Source organism: Melitaea cinxia, chromosome 25 (assembly GCF_905220565.1).
Source record: "Melitaea cinxia chromosome 25, ilMelCinx1.1, whole genome shotgun sequence".
NCBI classification, from domain to species: domain Eukaryota; kingdom Metazoa; phylum Arthropoda; class Insecta; order Lepidoptera; family Nymphalidae; genus Melitaea; species Melitaea cinxia.
Genome location: NC_059418.1, coordinates 3,758,362 through 3,778,572, shown reverse-complemented (window position 1 = coordinate 3,778,572; position 20,211 = coordinate 3,758,362). Strand labels below are relative to the sequence as shown.

Sequence of the window (20,211 nt, the reverse complement as noted above, 5' to 3'; positions counted from 1 at the left end):
TACATAAAAAAAAATTCGAGAACCTCCTCCTTTTTTGGAAGTCGGTTAAAAAATAAATTACAGTCGAATTGAGAACCTCCTCCTTTTTTGGAAGTCGGTTAAAAAAGAGGCCTACACCCAGAAATTACTTTTATTGTTTCAGTTATCAACAGGACTACAGACGGTGAGACAGAAAGTCAACATGGCCGGTGAGAAAATACGCGACCTTCAGGCCAACGTAGAGTCTTTCATCCTGCAATACCACGAGTGCCTTAAGGATAAACGTTAGGCCATATTTAAACACTTATAAATTTTACTGCTACTTATGTGATCATTAATCGACTTCAAATAAGGAGAATCTCTTTGTATTTTTTATGTTTGTTTCCATAATATTTTACTATATGTACCGATTTTGATAATTCTTTATTCCAAAGATTGTGCTCGTCGTGTGATCATGTTTGAATTGTGGTACACCCAGTAAAATATGACGACTTAAAACACATTTGAGAACCTAATCTTTTTTATATCAGTTAAAATTGGTCGCATATTTGTTATATTTTTAACACTGTTGTTGCCAAAAATTATATTTATATATCAGAAACAGAGAAGTTCAAGATGCGGCCTTGACGCTAAAGCAGCGATCTCTTTTGGTAACCTTAGGTAGAAGATAGCTGTTAAAAAACGGGGTATACGCAACATTACTCGCCTATCATAAATAAATAATACATAAACGTCTCTCACTCAACGAATTGAATAAGATTTTACTCCTGTATCGGGAGTCCAGAAACAATACACAAGCACAAACGCCCAGACCACCCCAAACACCTGTATGGCCAATACAAATGTATGCCATGTACGGGAATTGAACCCGCGATCGCTAGCGCAACATACACAATCCAGCGCTGTGACCGCTGCGCTAACGTTTCGTATAAAGTTATAAAATATTCGAAATGTTTGTAGAACAGAGCTACCCAGAATTTTGTAAATGTAGAGCAACACAAATAAACGTAAAAACTCAATAAGTCGTAAAAACTGCTTCTATGATAGCTTACGGAGGTTTTAGCTAAATCTAATTACAATTTCCTTATTAAAATCTAAATTGTCCATTATTAGTTTTGTTTCAGGGTGGGGCAAATGCCCCATCTTACCCACTGTGGCTATGAACAGAGTTACATAGGTTCTGTCCCGTGCAGGTCACATTAACTACCTGCAACAGTCGGACCCAATGACGGAAGAGGATCGGGAACTAGAGGCGTGTCTTAGAGTACAGATCGAAGAAATGGAAATGAAGCTTAATGTGCTGGTGAGTATTTATTTATTAAAAGCTCTCTCTCTCTTAATTTCAAGCATATATTTTCAAACGATTGAACTGAAATTTTGCTTACACAGCTCTGATGACGATGCATAGTTAGCTGTGTGACGTCATTCTAAATCCAACATGGCGGCACATCCAAGATGTAGGACTAGATGTTAATATTTAATGCACTCGTATTATATTAGTATTAAATAAAAGTCCTAAATCCAGTATGGCGAACTTCTAAAGATGGCGAACTAAGTTTTTTATTTTTTATAACCTAATAATATTTACCTATATCTATAACATACATACACTTCAGCCTATCGCAGTCCACTGTTGGACATAGGCCTCCCCAAGTTCGCGCCAGACATCCCGCTCTTGCGTAATCCTCATTCAGCCTACACCGGCAATTTTACGTAGATCGTCGGTCCAACGGGCCGGAGGACGTCCCACACTGCGTTTGCCAAGACGCGGTCTCCACTCTAGGACCCGTCTACTCCAACGGCCATCGGTCCTACGACACAGATGACCAGCCCACTGCCACTTCAACTTGCTAATTCTGTGGGCTATGTCGGTTACTTTCGTTCTCTCGCGGATAGTCTCATTTTTAATCCTATCTTTGAGAGAGACCCCAAGCATAGCCCGTTCCATTGCACTTCTTATAAACTTATTTAAACTGCATTCTTTATAAACAATGACTTCTTTTAATGACAGTCCTCCCGTGACCATGGTTGCTGTAAAGTATCCGAAACGTCGGGAATCAAAAGTTAACAATAAACCGCGATAAAATCCGAAAAAAGTGTTTTATTAAATGAGTAAAATTCGCGTAAACATTAGAAAACAATATGATTGATAATATTTAAAAACTCAAATTTATAAATGAGGTAGATAACATTGATTTTGACCAATTGTTCAGTAATTTATTGTATAATAATTGTTGTTTATATAATTGTTAATATTATTGTAACATAATACGCAGTATAATTATAAAAATATCAGTCACAAACCATTAAAATAATACGGTTATACCGTGAACATAAATAAACATCACGTGAAATAAAGTAATAGAATTTATATTCTAAACAGAGCACATCGCCATCTATTGGGTGCATTTGCAGCCTACATGTCAAACAATATTGAAGAATTTTATCGATGAATCAACGTACACCGCCATCTATGAGAACTTCATAAAACTAAACAGTAAATAAACACTTGCTTAAGAAACAATTAATTGATACATTTTATTCGTTCACATTCACGACATAAGCGAATAATTGAGATGATAACTATCCTATCCAGTAAGTTAGACTAAAATACGGGTACATGTGAAATTTGATTGAAATCGGTTCAGTAGTTTTGGAGTTTATTGGCAACATACATCGTGACACAAGATTTTTATATATATAAGATAGCTGAAGTCCCACTTTTTTGTGAAACACACTGTTGCCGCGCTATTGTCTTCTTTTATTGTTTATTTTTTATTTTATTTTTTATTTCTTAAATATTGTGTTAGATTTAAGACTTTGAATGTAATGCCTGCCTCAGATGTTATATGTATATGTATATATTTTGTGTGTTAAGATCTGTGTGCTTAACAAATAAAGTTATTATTATCATTATTATTAATCTTAAGAGCTATTTCACAAAAATCGGTAACAATCCGCGAAATTGTAATATTAAGACGTCGTTAATGTCAGTGTTGGATGCAATAATGTAATTTATATTCTTGAAATATAATAAAGCAACCTTTGTTGTAGTCCATAGTCGGATCAGAATTTTGATTTATATTATGTGTATAAAATTATTAACCTTTTCATCAGCCTCCTCCCTAGGTAAACGGTCGCAATGTATACTTTGAAGTCCTACTTTTCAATAACCTCTACGTTGAAACCATTTAAAAAATATATCATAATATGTGGAATATAATTTTGTTGCATACTATCATAGATTTTTATTCCATTTGTATCTCTATTAAACGATAAAAAAAAATTTAAAGTTACGAATATTTTCCAAATAAATACAATTTTAAAAGCGATATTTCTCTTAGAAAACTAAGAAATTTTAACGAACTATCTTCATCAAAGTAAACTTACATCATTAAGGAATACAAAAAAAATAATTAAAAGATGTAATTATTTTTAATACATTTTATGTTAAATAATAAAAAGATAGTATATATTACCACGCATCAAGCCCGGTAAATCAGTCGAGCGCTAGCGCTCTTAGAGGTAAGGTCTATGCCAAATTCTGCGCAGCCGTCTCTTTCGCTCACACGCGCCAAGCGCCTGTTGTTATAGCGGATAAAACGCATTTGATACTTTCATAATAAAATAAACATATTACGAAAATGACTGTAAAATAATATAACGATAATTTCTGTAAACAAATGTATAATTTAATTTTCTTTTCTCACACTATTAATACAAATAGGTATTTCAATCTGTTTGTCTTGTTATTTGTTAATTAATATGTTTGTCGGTGTCGATGTCATAAAATGCTATTTTATTCATATCGTAAATATTAGATTCATTCGTAAACTGAAAAAAACTAAATCAATTTAAAAAAACATTGTTTCATAAAATCGATTTTTTATTTTTATTTTAAATTTATTGACTGTTGTTATATAACATACTTGAAATTTTGAACAAATTAATTATGTAAAAAACATTTTATACCATAGTTATCAATTTTTATTATACATTAGAAAACTATCAAGATGGTCTTTTGGTTGTCACACTATACTTACTAGCACAAAAATCGGCTCGTACGATTCGCGCGATGCGACCAAATTTGCAGAGCGTAAAATTGTGAAATGGCTCTTAAGAAAAAAATTGCTTGCATTTGTTTGACCCTCTAGACGTCTCAACTAGTTTGCAAATACAATTATCTGCCACTAAAAGTAGAGTTTGATCGCATAATCTTTATTTATCTATCTATATAATCTTGTCACAATGTTTATCCGGGCTAACATTTGAAACTACTGTATATAGACTACAGATATGTAACTTTGTCCATCTTATTGCAAATTAAAAAACAAATATCGCGGTTCGAAGTTCGCCAGATCAGCTGTTATGAATATAAATGAATCGAGAAATGTGCTGTTAAGCACAAAAGTCGAAATCAGAAATCAATAAAATAGGCCTAAAAGTATTCAATTGATAACAAATATGTTAACTGTACAGCTGATGTAACTGCTGATTTCTAAAAACTATTTGATATGTATACACACAATATTAGGATTTTTTTTTACGGAAACCATAAAGAATTTTTCCTTCATTTAAAAAAGTATTTATTGTCTTTAGGCGGTCAAAACTAAAACATAAATATATATTTATTATGAAATAAATATTCCAGATCACGCAGATAAACCAGTCGCAGATGGAGCTGGTCGACCACATGAAGGAGAACATCACCAATCTTTGCCAGCTTCAGAGCCAAGTGTTAGATGAGGAGCTGATCAAGTTAGTTATGTTAATAGTCTTTCTACTTAGTACAAAATCGGGCTTATAAAGTACATACCTTCATGTGTTTAACGATAATGAACCAGTACACATGCAAGATGACACATCTGATAGGTTGTCTAATGAATCGCGTCCAGACAACGTTAATCTATACAAATAAATAAAATTGGAGTGTCTGTTTGTAATATTAAAATAACCACTTTTTACTAAATACATATGGATGTATACATACTTCATATACCAAAATAACCTTTTTTTACAATTTTTGTCTGTCTGTCTGTTTGTTCCGGCTAATGTCTGAAACGGCTGGACCGATTTTAACTGGGCTTTCACTGGCAGATAGCTGATGTAGTGAGGAGTAACTTAGGCTACTTTTATTTTATAAATTTATTTTATAGCTTTGCGAACTGAAAAATAACTTTTTTGTCAAATTCCACGCGGACGAAGTCGCGGGCACAGCTAGTTGTAAACTACATATAATCGTACTGACGCGCTCTTTGGACGGTTAATTTTTTTGTAATTTTCCAATTTCATTCACGCGATTTTCATAAATTTTCATTTAGTAAGAACCTTCTGAAAAATATTAGAAAACTTTTTTTTAAGTTTAATTAAATCAGTAAAACGGTTCTCAAGTAATCGCGCAAGCGAAGCAAATAGGGTAAACTTAAGTTAATTTAGCACAAATGAATAGTCAATACATCATAAGTCTTTCACAAATTCCTCCTAGATGGAAGCGAGAACAGCAGTTGAGTGGCAACGGTGTGCCGATGCAATCTAATCTAAACACGATCCAAGAGTGGTGCGAGATGCTGGCTGATCTCATCTGGAGCGCGCGCCAACAAGTGGTCAACGTGACTCGCATCAACGGCAAAATGCTGGCCGAACTGAGGCAGCCTCACCTCACCGAGATGCTTGATGACTTGACCAAGCAGGTCAGTGCTCACTACCTCAGGTGTAGAGCATATCCAGCTCAATTTTTTTTAATTTAAAATTAACGTCCACGGGCTGTAAAATGCCCATGCCTTTTATACACATAAACATCATGCCATTTTACATACATTTTATTAAACATAATTACCATGGGTGATTTATTACTCAAACTACAAATCGACAGTCCTGTGACTGCCTAGTAAAGCTAAGAGCCTAAGACGTGGTCCGTGCTGACGGTTTTTTGTTTTATTTATTTCTATATCATAGCTCAAATTATGGAGAAGTACCCCAACTTTGTGCTGTGTGGCTACGGCACTAAAGAATTTAGCCACCCCCTCTCTTCCCGTGGGTGTCGTAAGAGGCGACTAAGGGATAACAAGGTTCCACAACCACCTTGGAACTTAAGAAGCCGACCGATGGCGGGATAACCATCCAACTGCTGGCTTTGAAATACACAGGCCGAAGACGGGCAGCAGTTTCTTTGGTGCGACAAAGCCAGCCCTGTGGTCGCCAACCCGCCTGCTCAGCTTGGTGACTATAGGCAAAACACACGAGTTCACGCCATTTTTGGCATGAACTTGTGGAGGCCTATATCCAGTCACTACTGGCAGCAGCGTCTTCGGTGCGACAAAGCCAGTACTGCGGTCACCAACCCGCCTGCCCAGCGTGGTGACTATGGGCAAAACACATGAGATCACGTTATTTTTGGCGTAAACTTGTGGAGGCCTATGTCCAGCAGTGGACTGTATAGGCTGTAATGAATGAATGAACCCCAACTTTGCAGAAGGTCACAGCTAAATACTACCCCCCATTCCAAGCTTTTATTTAACTTGCAATGTATAAATGTATGTTTGTTCGGGTGAAATCTTGCAACTCAATTTTGAAGCAGATATCTACAACCAATTGAGCTGAAATTTTGTATACAAGTTCGATTTGGATGACAATACATGGTTTGTGACGTCATTATAAATCCAACATGGCGGCATATCTAAAATGGCGGACTACTTATTTTTAATGCACTTCTACAATATAGGTATCAAATAGGGCTAGCTAGGAATAATTCGAATAATGTGATGTCGGTCTAAATCCAATACAACTATTTTATGCCTAACTATTTTAATTCAGCCACAATAACAGTTTTTGTTATTTTAACAGTTTATGTTGATTTAATTTTTTAAAAAGTGTTATTACCATTACAAAATGATACTTGACTCGTTATTGGGACTCCTGGTGCCAAGTTAGGTGGTGGTTAAGATTAATTTTAGTAAATAGCTAATTGGAGAAGTAATTCCTTGTTCCAGGTAACAAGCTTATTGTCGAGTCTGGTGACATCTACGTTCGTAATTGAGAAGCAGCCTCCGCAAGTTATGATAATGAATACTCGGTGAGCAAACTTTTAACTATACTTTTGAAGTAAAACTTCTTTACGCATGCTTGACCTGAGGAGTAAGTTGGTGAATGCGATGATGATGATGCGAGCACATATTTACTTTCTCCCTTTATCTCATATATACATACATGTAGATGGAGCTAAGCAAGTTTTACTTTAGTCGTGTGGTCTAAAAGAAACCCACAACCGCCATATTTAAATACCTTACCGTGAACGCTATTTATTTATTGAATGCAAGTACCAACCTGTACATGTTACAGGTTCACGGCTACGGTTCGTCTTCTCGTGGGTGGGCAACTCAACGTGCATATGACTCCGCCCAAAGTTACGGTAGGTTATTGCCCGGTTTCTCTATCCAGAAGACGATTTGTTTTGCTAACGAAGGGTTTTGACCATATGACAAGCATCACCTTTCGGTTAAAAAAAGAATCATCAGGATCGGTCCTAAAAGTAATATATTCTTGAACCGAAAAATTTACTTTTTCTATTAAATTCTTTGCGCTACTCTATATTCTATTTCTATATATTATATTTCTATTCAATGCTGTGTGGTTACGGCATCAAAGAATATAGCCACCCCCTCTCTTCCTGTGGGTGTAGTAAGAGGCGACTAAGGGATACAACTACCACCTTGGAACTTACAAAGCCAACCGATGGCGGGATAAATATCCAACTTCTGGCTTTGAAATACACAGGCCGAAGACGGGCAGCATCGTCTTCGGTGCGACAAAGCCAGCCCTGCGGTCACCAAACCGCTTGCCCAGCGTGGTGACTATGGGCAAAACACATGAGTTCACACCATTTTTGGCGTGAACTTGTGGAGGCCTATGTCCAGTAGTGGACTGCGAAAGGCTGCTGTGATGATTAAATTCTTTTTAACAAGAAAACGATTCGTTTTTGTAACGGACTGTTAATGTCCGATTCCTATTGAAAGTCGTTATTATAGTTAATGCGTCCTATTTTTTTAAATTAGATTACTATTACATACGTGATCGTTAGGCACTCAACGTCTGTGCGCTGTGCCCGCAGGTGGTGATCATCTCGGAGCAGCAGGCGCAGCAGCTGCTCAAGAACGACTCGGTGAACGAGCCCAGCGAGGCGCCGGCGGAGTGCGGCGACATCCTCAACAACAGCGACTGCATGGAGTATCAGCCCACCAGCCGCCAGCTCAGTGTCAGCTTCCGGTAACCACCGACCCCACCACCTCCACTTACCCCGACGCGAGCTTACGTGAACACTGATTATACCCGCTTTGCTGATGTCTTGTTTCTATTTTGAAGTGAAAATTTCTTTAGCCGCGAGCACTTTTTGATAGGGGAAAATGTTATGGGTTTGCATCACCGACATGACTGGAGGACGGCGCAGCGGCCGCGTTCTCTGCGTGTTAGACGCTTTATGAATGAGTCAAATCTCATCACATCACCGACATGCTTATAGCAGTATATCGTTAACTATACAGCTGACGTATTAAGCAACATTAGTGTTTGACCTGCTGTGTGGTTACGGCAGTAAAGAATATATCCACCACCTCTCTTACCATGGGTGTCGTAAGAGGCGTGTTTCATAGTGCTATGTATATCTTATAATGGTCACAGATTGGTAACCCAGAGATGGCAAGAGAAGTAGAAGATACCAACAGACAAGATGGGAAGATGACCTGAAACTCAAGGCAGGACATCACTGAATAAGGGTAGCACGGGACAGGTTTCAGTGGAAAGTGTTAGAGGCAAACTGAAACTTATCTGAACTTTACTTATTTTTAACGGGACATTGTATAAAAAAATAAAACAAGAAAACGAAATAATATGTATTCAAGTTCAAATTGAAAGGGCTTATTATTATTATTATATTATTTTTATATTACTACTATTATATTTCAGTGCTTGAAAAAAAAAGTATTTTATTGGTCATACGATCATTGATTATTATAGTTTAATTATAACATTTACTATTCAAAGAACAAGTTAATAAAAATGAGTTTATTTAATTATTTAGCTGTTTACTAATAAAAGTAATGATTATTAATTTGTCAAAAGAAATATGCAACTGAGAAAAATAAAACGCGCAAAGAAAAAGGGCACTGAGAGTTTCATGGACGAGAAATTTACCCTGTTCTTCCGATCTGAGTTCAGTGTTGGTGGAGGAGAGTTGGGTTTCCAGGTGAGTCAGAAAGAAAGATAGGAAGATAGAAAAGAAAATGGCAAACTATGGCATATATCCAACTGCTGGCTTTGAAATACACAGGCCGAAGACGGGCAGCAGCGTCTTCGGTGCGACAAAGCCAGCCCTGCGGTCACCAATCCGCCTGCCCAGCGTGGTGACTATGGGCAACACACATGAGTTCACGCCATTTTTGGCGTGATGATGATGAGTGTTATGGTATAGCAGGATATATCCTGCTTAAAATCTTGAGCAGCCTGACTGGTGAAGAAACTCCACCTCACAGAAGATCACAGCTAAATAACACTGCTCTTAACTAGTGTTGTGTTCTTGTAAGTAGGGTAGATAGCTCTTGGACAGGGTCGGGGAAGAGTCGAAAACGCGCTTGAGATGCTTCTGATGTTGCAGGCGTCAATAGGCTATGGTAATCGCTCACCATCAGATAAATCATACACTTGTCTGCCGACCTAGTTGTATAAACTGGGTTTAGAGATTTGGAGTCCAGTTATTACCCAATGAAATAAACAATTTTTTCACAAGAGTTTTCAAATATATATTATAATTTATATTTAAGAACAATATAATCATGTTTGTACAAAGTACTGAAGGTGAAGGTAAAACAGCGAAAAAAATGTCACTGAATTAGTTGTTTACTATTTGGGAGAGCGAAGAATCACGTCGGCAATCGAAAAGGGAGGATCCTCCGACCAGACGGTTATTGTGTCTGGGCTACTGGCCCCCAACGGCTGTTGTCAGGTTCTTGTATACACGGTGATTTTATAACCGTTTTGGAAACGAAATATTTTACTTTGGAATCATCTATAGTACATATAAAAATGGATAAATCAATTGTAATGTTGACTAAAAAAAAGTTTCAATTTTAATATTCATTTTTATTCGATCGACTTGGAAAGTAGTAAGGCACTGATCATTCATTCATTATTTTATATGAATGAAACACGTCCGTGCGCGTTTCGGTTGACAAAAGTATACCTATAGGCGCGAGCTAGCGAGTACGTACGTAGATAGACTCGTTTGTCCTTCATACTTTACACGGGCTTAGGACCGTCAGACCGAAATACCTATTTTATTTAAACTTCTTTTCGATTATTAACCACGATTGTTCTTTTCACAACAAATCAATTTATAAACGGACTGTAGGTATAAACATCAGGCGTATTTAAAAAATCGGAGTTTTCTACAGAATAATTAACTTACATACCTATTAACAGTTTATTTACACTATTTACACTTCTCTGTATCGAAACAACTGCTCAAAATGGAGTCCGCTGCGTTCAATACACAAACGTACGCGTTTAATACAATTGTCTTTTAATTTTCTTAATGTGTCTTGATCACTTTTCACTTTATCAAAAGCGTCCACTATCGCAATGCGTAAATCATCACAGCTTTCATATTGACTGACGTGTATAACTTTTTATTTCCGATCACAAGAAAAAATCCAGGGGCGTTAAGTCAGGACTTCCAGGTGGCCAAGACACAGGCCCTCCTCGACCTATCCACCTATCACTAAACTCACTGTCCAGGTACATCGTCTACTAACTCAGATATTACTCTCCTTAACATCTCTAAGTACGAATTGCCGGTTAGATGACCTTCAATAAAAATAGGCCCTATTAGTTGGTCGTTAATAATACCGGCCTACACGTTCACACTGAAACAAACCTGGTGATGGTTTTCTCGTATCAAGTGGGGGTTAATTAGAGCCCAGTAATGCTCATTGTGCACATTGTATAGTCCCACTCGAGTAAACAGTGACTCGTCCGTCCAGAGTATGTTGTCGTTTGTATTATTTAACAACCACTGGCAAAAGGCGATTCTTTCCGGTGCGTTGTTTATTACGTGAGCCTTACGAAAATGATACGGGTGTAATCCTTGTGTACGTAATATCTTCCATACGAAGTTTTGGCTAACATCGAATTCTCTTGCTGCCATCCTTGTCCTCCGCCAGGGATCGCGCTCGAAGTACTCAAGAACATCTTCAAACTCCGGCGAATAATAATTTAAACGTCCTTGACCTTGTTTACGCATGTACCGCTATGGTATTACTGACCGACTGAAAGCCAGGGACGCGGGACGCCGACGATTACAAGGACAAGTGAGCAACGCCGTCATTGGTCGACTCCGGCGCAACTCGGTAGCTTTGTTTTTATTGGCTAATACGATTTTGTGACTCGCTATTAAAACGTATAGTATTTCTATTTTTAGAATGTACCTACCGTGTAGCGCTACTACTGGTTCTCACTTTTTATCTGTAAACGATATGAATATTGACTTTGATGAAAAAAAAAATACATATATTATTAAATTAACGTTATATATAGGTTCTGTTATTGATAAATAATTCAAAATTTTCGTTTCCAAAACGCTTTCAAAATCACCCGGTATATACTTAATTACTTTGAAAACTCTGATAGCGCGATGTAGCATACGTCAGTTTTTCTCTAATTACTTCGTAGTCGTTCGTATTTCGCGCGATAGATGTCGCCACCTCTATAAAGACAGAGATATCTATTGTGAGAGGCGCTCTTATTTTTGGAGTTTGCTGGGCTATAGCCCTGGATGCTCTTTCCTAAATCTGCACCTGCGTGTGTTTTAAAGATATGTAAATAGATAAAAGCAGCGTTCGTACTTATACTAAAGACAGGTAGCTAAAAACAGTGTTGGTTTCCAGGTGTGGACCCTGTCGCTACCCGTGGTAGTGATCGTTCACGGCACCCACGAGCCGCAAGGTTGGGCTACCGTCACGTGGGATAACGCGTTCAGCTCTCCAGGCAGGGTTCCCTTCGCGGTGCCCGATAAGGTGACGACTATCTTAATATATATAAATCTCGTGTCACAATGTTTGTCCTCAATGGACTCCTAAACCACTTAACCGATTATAATAAAATTCGCACACCATGTGCAGTTCGATCCAACTTAAAAGATAGGCTATATTTTATTTTGATATATTATGTTATTATATTTCAGGAAAAAATAAGGTGATACGAAGTTCGCCAGGTCAGCTAGTATAAATATTAAAAAAAAATACGGTTCAGCCTGTAACATACCGTTGCTGGGCATAGGCTTCTTTCTCATTTATAGAAGAAGGATCGGATAATATTCCACCACGCTACTTCACTTCGGGTTAGCGGATATCAGCAACTGGGACTGACATCTTAACGTGCTCTCCGAGGCACGGTGGGGAGACCCACGTTGTGAAATTTTGTAGTCTATTTCCGCTACACCTTCTTTCGAGTCTCACGTGATTAATGGAAGACCCTTCGTGAAAAAAAGTCAGTATTTTCATCGTATTTTTAATCTTTTAACTGTCGATAGATTGATTAGATATAGTGACATATCCAACTTTACAAGTATCACAGATATGTGAGAAAAAATTGTTTTACACAAGGTTCACATAGTTATGCACTGATAATATATATAAAACACAATCTATAATCTATAATATATATAAAAGCGAAAGGTCACTCACTCATCACGAAATCTCCGAAACTATAACAGCTACAAACTTGAAATTTGGCAGGTAGGTTAGGTTAGGTTAGGTTAGGGCGTAGACATTCGCTAAGCACTGATTTTACGAAACTCGACCCCTAAAGGGATAAAACGGGGGTCGGAAGTTTGTATGAAAGTCTTATGTTTTTGAAGTAAGAGACTTGAAATTTAAAATATATGCTCTATAAATGGTGAGGAAGTTTCCAAATAATGCATCGTAATCTATATATATAAAAGAGAAAGGTCACTAACTCACTCATCACGAGAACTCAAAAACCCCTGATCGATTCGCTCAAAATCTACTGAACGAATTTTCATGCGGTTTCACCATTGGAGAGAGGGCTCCACCATTGGCAAGAGGAAGGTTTACGAAATGGCTAAGCCGATTTTAATGAGAGTTTCACTGGAAGTTTGCCGGGAAAACATTGTGACACACTAATTTCAACGCGGGCGAAGCCGCGGGCACAGCTAGTCTATATCTATCTATAATATATATAAAAGCGAAAAGTCACTCACTCATCACGAAATCTCCGAAACTATAACACCTACAAACTTGAAATTTGGCAGTTAATCTCCTTATAGAGCGTAGACATCCGCTAAGAACTAATTTTACGAAACTCGACCCCTAAAGGGATAAAACGGGGTTAGAAGTTTGTATGAAAGTCCTATGTTTTTGAAGTAAGAGACTTGAAATTTAAAATATATGCTCTTTAGATGGTGAGAAGGTGTCCAAATAATGTATCTTTAGAAATCAACTCCTTTTTGGGGTTAAAACGGGGGATGGTAGGTTGATTCCCTCATCACGGAACCTCCGAAACTATAACAGCTACAAACTTGAAATTTGGCTGGTAGGTTCTTTATAGGGCGTAAACATCCGATAAGATCTGATCTTACGAAACTCAACCCCCAAGGGGGTAAATCGAGGGTTGCAAGTTTGTATGAAAGACCTATGTTTTTGAAGTAAGAGACTTGAAATGTAAAATGTATGCTCTATAGATGGTAGAAAGGTGACCAAATAATGCATCGTAATCTATATATATAAAAGAGAAAAGTCACAAACTCACTCATCACGAGAACTCAAGAACCGCTGGATGGTCTATCCATCCAGGTTGGACAAAGATAAGATTTGGCAGGGAGGTAGATTATAGTTAGAAAACGTCCGCTAAGAACGGATTTTACGATATTCCACCGCTAAGGGGGTTGATAGTTTGTATGAAACTTATACGGCCTGAAAATAAAACTTCGATTTCAAGCCGCGGGCACAGCTACTAATTATATAAATGCATATGTTAACGTTTGATTGTTTTTATGGATAATAATAATCCGTAACAGGACTTACCGAAACAATATTTCGACATTTTTTCATATCCGTCAGCGTATTTAAACCCGGATTCCGAACTTCTATTAAAGACCTTTGTGGGCTATAAAACGTCACATTATGACATTATAGAATATAGCGGCTTCAGTGCAGGATTATATTAATGATAAATGTTTTTGGATCTAGTGACGCTGTATTCCAACAGGTTTTTTATAAAAGAGTAACTACCGAGTTTCTTTCCAATTCTTTTCTGCAGATTCTGCATTTCGAATCGATGGTAACACTAATGCACACACTTTTAACAATAATTATAATTTTATTTTGTAAAATAACCATTCGAAGGTTCTTTTCAAGCCTATTTGAGAAGTTGTTTTAGATTTCGAGCAGACACATCACATTTTTAACCGACTTCCGAAATAGAAGGAGGTTTTCATTTCGATTATACTAGCCGACCTCGCGAACTCGTATCGCCTTATTCTTTTTCTTGAATTTAATAATTATATTTTTAGGAGAAACAAACTTATTTATTTAAAAAAAAAGACAGAAAACCGAACACTTAACTTCTATTTATTACTCATTTTTACAAATATAACAATTATCACGAAATTAACCTTAACCATTAACTTAATCGAAAATAATGACCGAGAATTACAATTTAAATTAACCAAGCAAACAACCGTTACTTTGAATATAAAAATGATCAACGTACTCGTCATGAAACAACGACTTATCGTTCCGAAAGCCGAGAAGTAAAAGAGCCATCTGAACGGGTAGGGACTGCTTTTATTGACGTTGTTGCATGACGTTACAATCCGTATTAGCAGGTAGGGAACTATTTTTATTAACACTGTTGCATGATGTCACAAAACGTATTAAAATAATCGAGATTATGCTAACAATATATATTTTAATTGCGAATTGACAAGTCCTTTTTTCGTTCGCTCGCAAGCACATTATACCAAGTATTAATGGTATTAAATTTCAAGTCTGAGGACACATAAGCTTTATATATTTTTTTCAGGTATCATGGGGACAATTGGGTGAGACTTTGCGCATCAAATTCTGCTCCGAAACCGGAGGCGATCTTTCCAAAGATAATCTACGATTCCTTGCCGAGAAGATATTCAGGTAACTCGTTAACTTGTTTGCTATAAATGAATAAATAACCTCACAATCAACGGCCCCTGACGAGGTTTAATCTTGTGTTGGGGGTCTGAAACACAATACACAAGCACAAACGCCCAGACACCAGCAAACATCTGTATGGCAAATACAAATGTGTGCCCGTGTGCGGGGCTGGAATTCGCGGCCCCCAGCGCAATAGCTATAAGCCAGCACTGTGACCGCAGCACCAACGTGACAATACATGTTATCAAAATAACTTTTCAGTGATATAATAAGAATCAGATGTAAAATAATTAAACCACTTTCGAAAGGAAATGTAAAACTGAACAGAAAATCCAGTTAATCGTTCAATGTGAATTATTAGGAAACTAAAGACTACGGTTACCACTTATCAGCAAATGAGCCGTGCGCCTGTTTGCCGATGTAGTTGTTTAAAATAAAAAAATGGACTCCAATTACATTGACAAGTAATACAACGTAGGTAGACGAAAAAAATAGTCAAGTAAATACGTATTATTAGATATAGCTCGAAAATACTCGTCAGGTCTTAATCAAATTTAAACAGAACCACATGACCAGCACTAGCTTTCGATTATTCACCATTAAAAAGCTATGAGATAACATATTTAAAAAATATAGTCGAATTAAGAGCCTCCTTTTTTGAAGTCTGTTAAAAAATCTCATCTGTCCCACTCTATACCGTACACTTCGCAAGTGACCCGTTGCCCCACAGGAGAAGCCTCCCCGTGAATAACATAAAGCTAAACAGCATGATGGTGAGCTGGACGCAGTTCGGCAAGGACGACTTGCCGGAGAGGAACTTCACCTTCTGGGAGTGGTTCTACATGATGGTCAAGGTGACCAGGGACTACTTGAGGCCTCTGTGGTGCGACCGGTGAGTTTTACTTGAATTTCTAACGCGAATAAATACAATCTAATTGAGAACCCCCTTCCTTTGAAAGTCGGCTAATAAAACACTGTGTCTTGATGAACGTTTAATAATTGTGTTTTCTCGCAAACGAAAAAAAAAAACTGAATTCAATTACATCGACAAGAAATATGACAATATAAGTAGATGATAAAATAGTCAAGTAAATACGCGCTATAGCACGGACGCGGAGCACGAAGAATTTCGTACATTGACCTTATTGTCTACTGCCAGTGGTTCTTAAAATTTTATATAAAGTACGAAGCGTTACAAAATCAAAAAAATATTTTTTGTTTAATCATAGAAAATAACTTATATATAAGTTATAAGTATACAGTATACATATATATAAATAAAAGTTAATGTATATATTACTATGTGTACAATTTGGTGGCTATACTTTGTATATGCAAAAAAATCTTAGATCTGTTGCTGTGTGAAAAAAGACACCAAAAATGAAAAACGATGAATCTTGTGACTTAAATTTGGTAAAAAAAAAAATAAAAGTAAAAAGGTTGACAAACTGTGAATAAGACTGTCATTACACCTGTGTGAGCGCAATGGCAATATGTTTACACGCAAGCGACAAAGACCAAAGATGAGGGGTCAATGTACGAAATTCTTCGTGCTCCGTGTCCGTGCTATATCAACAAAAAGCAATAATCAGATGTCGGTCGAATTTAAAAAAGGCTACATGACAAGCATTCGCTTTTCTTTATGTTTTATTAGTTTTTTTCAATTAGTTTGCCAAAGATGTTTCACCTCTGACATGTGAACTTTGTACGCACGCAATTTTTTTATGTTATATCAGAAGTTAGACTGAGTTCGATGAATTTCATTTTAATTGAAAGGTGTTGCGTGTCATTTGGTCCCATTTAAATTTAATTGAGATCTGACAGATACTTTTACGGCTTTTATTTGCTGTGTGGTTACGGCATTAAGAATTTAGCCACCCTCTCTCTTCCCGTGGGTGTCGTAAGAGGCGACTAACGGATAACACAGTTCCACTACCGCCTTGTAACTGGAAAAGCCGACTCATGGCGGGATAACCATCCAACTGCTGGCTTTGAAAGACACAGGCCGAAGACGGGCAGCAGTTTCTTTGGTGCGACAAAGCCAGCCCTGTGGTAACCAACCCGCCTGCTCAGCTTGGTGACTATAGGCAAAACACATGAGTTCACGCCATTTTTGGCATGAACTTGTGGAGGCCTATATCCAGTCACTACTGGCAGTCCACTGACTGCGAAAGGCTGCTGTAATGATGTGATAGTGTTATGTGCGCATATTTATTCTCATGATAATTTACACAATTCACTTTTATATGAGAAATTTTATATTAGAAAGAATATGCGGTCACCAATCTGCCTACCCAGCATGGTGACTATGGGCAAAACACTTGAGTCCACTCTACTACTACTAGGCTGAACTGATGATGACTGAGGTACTTTTAAAGTTATATCTAATATTGCGTATTTACTTGACTATTTTTTCATCGACCTACGTTGTATTAAACCGCATAACTTTTCACTGAGTTTATCGCTTTTGATGATTCTTACTTTAATAGATAGCTAATGATCGTTTTATTATCTCATTTAAATTTGACCTAGATCTGATGACTACGTTTTGAATAATCTTTGATAACGCGTAGTTACTAGACTATTTTTTTGTCTACTTACGTTGTATTATTTGTCGATGTAATTGAAGTTGGTTTTTTTCGTTTGCAAAAAAACACAATTATTAATATTAAAGTAAAGGAGTGAAATGACTACAACAATCATAATTGTGTTTGCATTTAAGCGAAAAAAAAAAACAACGACAAGTAACATGACGTGGATAATTGGCAAAATAGTCAATTAAGTATGGATTATTTATAAATAAATGTATGGATTGTAATAAATTTAAATGGGACCAACCAAAAACCACGCGCTTTTGATTAAAAAAATTGAATGTATACATAAGAGTTTCATCTACCGTTAGATCGATACATTTCATGCCCGCTTTAAATGCATTTGTTAAAATGGAGACTATAGTCCGTACCCAGTGGCGAGTATAAATTTTTTAGACAGGGTAGGCAGTCAAAAAAAAATGAACAGCCACACTGCACTAACTTTCTCGCAATTTTTTCCTAATTTATTTGAATTTTGTTGGGAATAGAGGTTTTAAGATAATTTCAAGACAAGTAAATTATTGGACGCGAAAGTCGTACAGTAACTAACTGGTACTTATCAAACAAATCAGTTACTGGATAGACAAAATGACCTCATAAGGCCGGCACTCCGATAATTTCGTTTGAGTCAAATATAGGAAATCATTGATAACACTATTGATTAGTTACGAAATTGTATGCTTAATGAAAGTACTTATTTATTTATTAATAAATGAAAAATTATAACGTCATTGTTATTTATTTGTTAAATCGATACGCCTGAACAATTTTTAATTTATCTGTAAAATCGAACGTGTTGAATTTGGATGCACTATTTACTTTCATCAAACACACATCTCTGTTACATATTTCACAAGCAAACATCACTAATATATTAATATTTTCACTTTAGTAATAAGAACACAGAAATGAAAAATTCAAAGCGAATTACTATTATTACGAAATTACTCTGTGGAATGTTGCGATTATGCGACTGTGTCAAAAATCATAATTATTAGTAATAATTGTGTTTGCTCGCAAACGAAAAAAAAACCGACTTCAATTACATCGACAAGTAATACAACGTAGATCGACGAAAAAATAGTCAAGCAACTACGCGTTATCAAAGATTACTCAAAAAGTTGTTATCAGATCTCGATAAAATTTATATGTGACCACATGATAAACATCAGCTTTCGATTAAATTAAAAATTATCAAAGTCGGTACACCCAGTAAAAAGTTATTACGGATTTTCGAGAGTTTCCCTCGATTTCTCTGGGATTCCATCATCAGATCCTGGTTTCCTTATCACGGTACCAAACTAGGGATATCCCCTTTCCAACAAAAAAAGAATTATCAAAATCGGTACATCCAGTAGAAAGTTATGCGGTATAATACAACGTAGGTCGACGAAAAAAGCGTCAAGTAAAAACGCATTATTAGATATAACTCGAAAAGTAGTTGTTAGATCTCAAATAAATTTAAATGGGACCAATTGGCACACACCACCTTTCGATTAAAACAAATTTGTCGAAATCGGTCCACCCGGTCAAAAGTTCTGATGTAACATACATAAAAAAAAAAAAAAAAAAAAAAAAAAAAAAAAAAAAAAAAAAAAAATACAGTCGAATTGAGAACCTCCTCCTTTTTTGGAAGTCGGTTAAAAACGGTATCGAATTCAAGACACTTTGATTTGACAGGTTATTCTTAGGCTGTGCCTACTGTCATTGTTAAAGCGACCAATGTTAAAAAGACAATACTTTGTTCGTAGTCCATCTGACGCGGGACATTATAAAACTGTAGGATTATATAATGTCCTACTGTCATTTCTAGCATTTTGTTAGCGATTTTAGGCAGAAGTTTCATAAAAGGCCCGTCGTCGATTCGCGCGAAGCGCTGATATCGCATATATGACAGCGGGTTTTTCAAATTGAAACGGATTTAAATTTATTAATGGTTATGTCTTTTTCAAAAATATGTAATGTTCATGTTTTATAATATATCATTTTTAGTAACGTGCCAAGGTAGGCAGTGCCTTTCTGCATATATGAAATGCACGCTGCGGTACGTATCCTAGACCTGATATGGCTGATTTGGTCGTCTGCCGGGTTTAGACGTCGAGGCTAGTTGTCAACAGAAGCACGCACTCTTTCCATGGGAAAATTCTTCACTGCCAATCGTATGGATTGCTTTAGGGACTCCAAATTATCATGGCATTCAGAGCAAGCCATACTCTCTCAAGCTCATCATAAATCATAATCCAGCGGATTAAGATCGGGACTAGATACGGCCAGTCTTCAGCTCTGATAAAGTCCGGAACCTTGATTTTTAACCAAGATTAGGTGGGTCGAGCTTTATGACCCAGCACCGAGTCTTGATGAAAGGACCATTGACCTTGGTTGTTGAACTTGGTGTTGTTAAGAGGCTTAACTACTTTCTCAAGAATGGTATCTCGATACACTTG

At 36.8% G+C, this 20,211-nt stretch overlaps 1 protein-coding gene across 1 annotated transcript in view; it reads left to right on the top strand.

Annotated features, from left to right (window-relative positions):
* Positions 1 to 20,211, top strand: part of LOC123666162 (signal transducer and activator of transcription 5B-like) — a 46,041-nt gene that overhangs the window by 7,751 nt on the left and 18,079 nt on the right. The window contains exons 5-15 of the mRNA XM_045600367.1: positions 143 to 263; positions 1,173 to 1,282; positions 4,631 to 4,737; positions 5,465 to 5,669; positions 6,969 to 7,051; positions 7,318 to 7,387; positions 8,087 to 8,241; positions 9,094 to 9,217; positions 11,913 to 12,041; positions 15,070 to 15,176; positions 15,907 to 16,068. Coding sequence (XP_045456323.1) covers positions 143 to 263; positions 1,173 to 1,282; positions 4,631 to 4,737; positions 5,465 to 5,669; positions 6,969 to 7,051; positions 7,318 to 7,387; positions 8,087 to 8,241; positions 9,094 to 9,217; positions 11,913 to 12,041; positions 15,070 to 15,176; positions 15,907 to 16,068 — 1,373 coding nt within the window. The remainder of the gene's footprint in view (positions 1 to 142; positions 264 to 1,172; positions 1,283 to 4,630; positions 4,738 to 5,464; positions 5,670 to 6,968; positions 7,052 to 7,317; positions 7,388 to 8,086; positions 8,242 to 9,093; positions 9,218 to 11,912; positions 12,042 to 15,069; positions 15,177 to 15,906; positions 16,069 to 20,211) is intronic.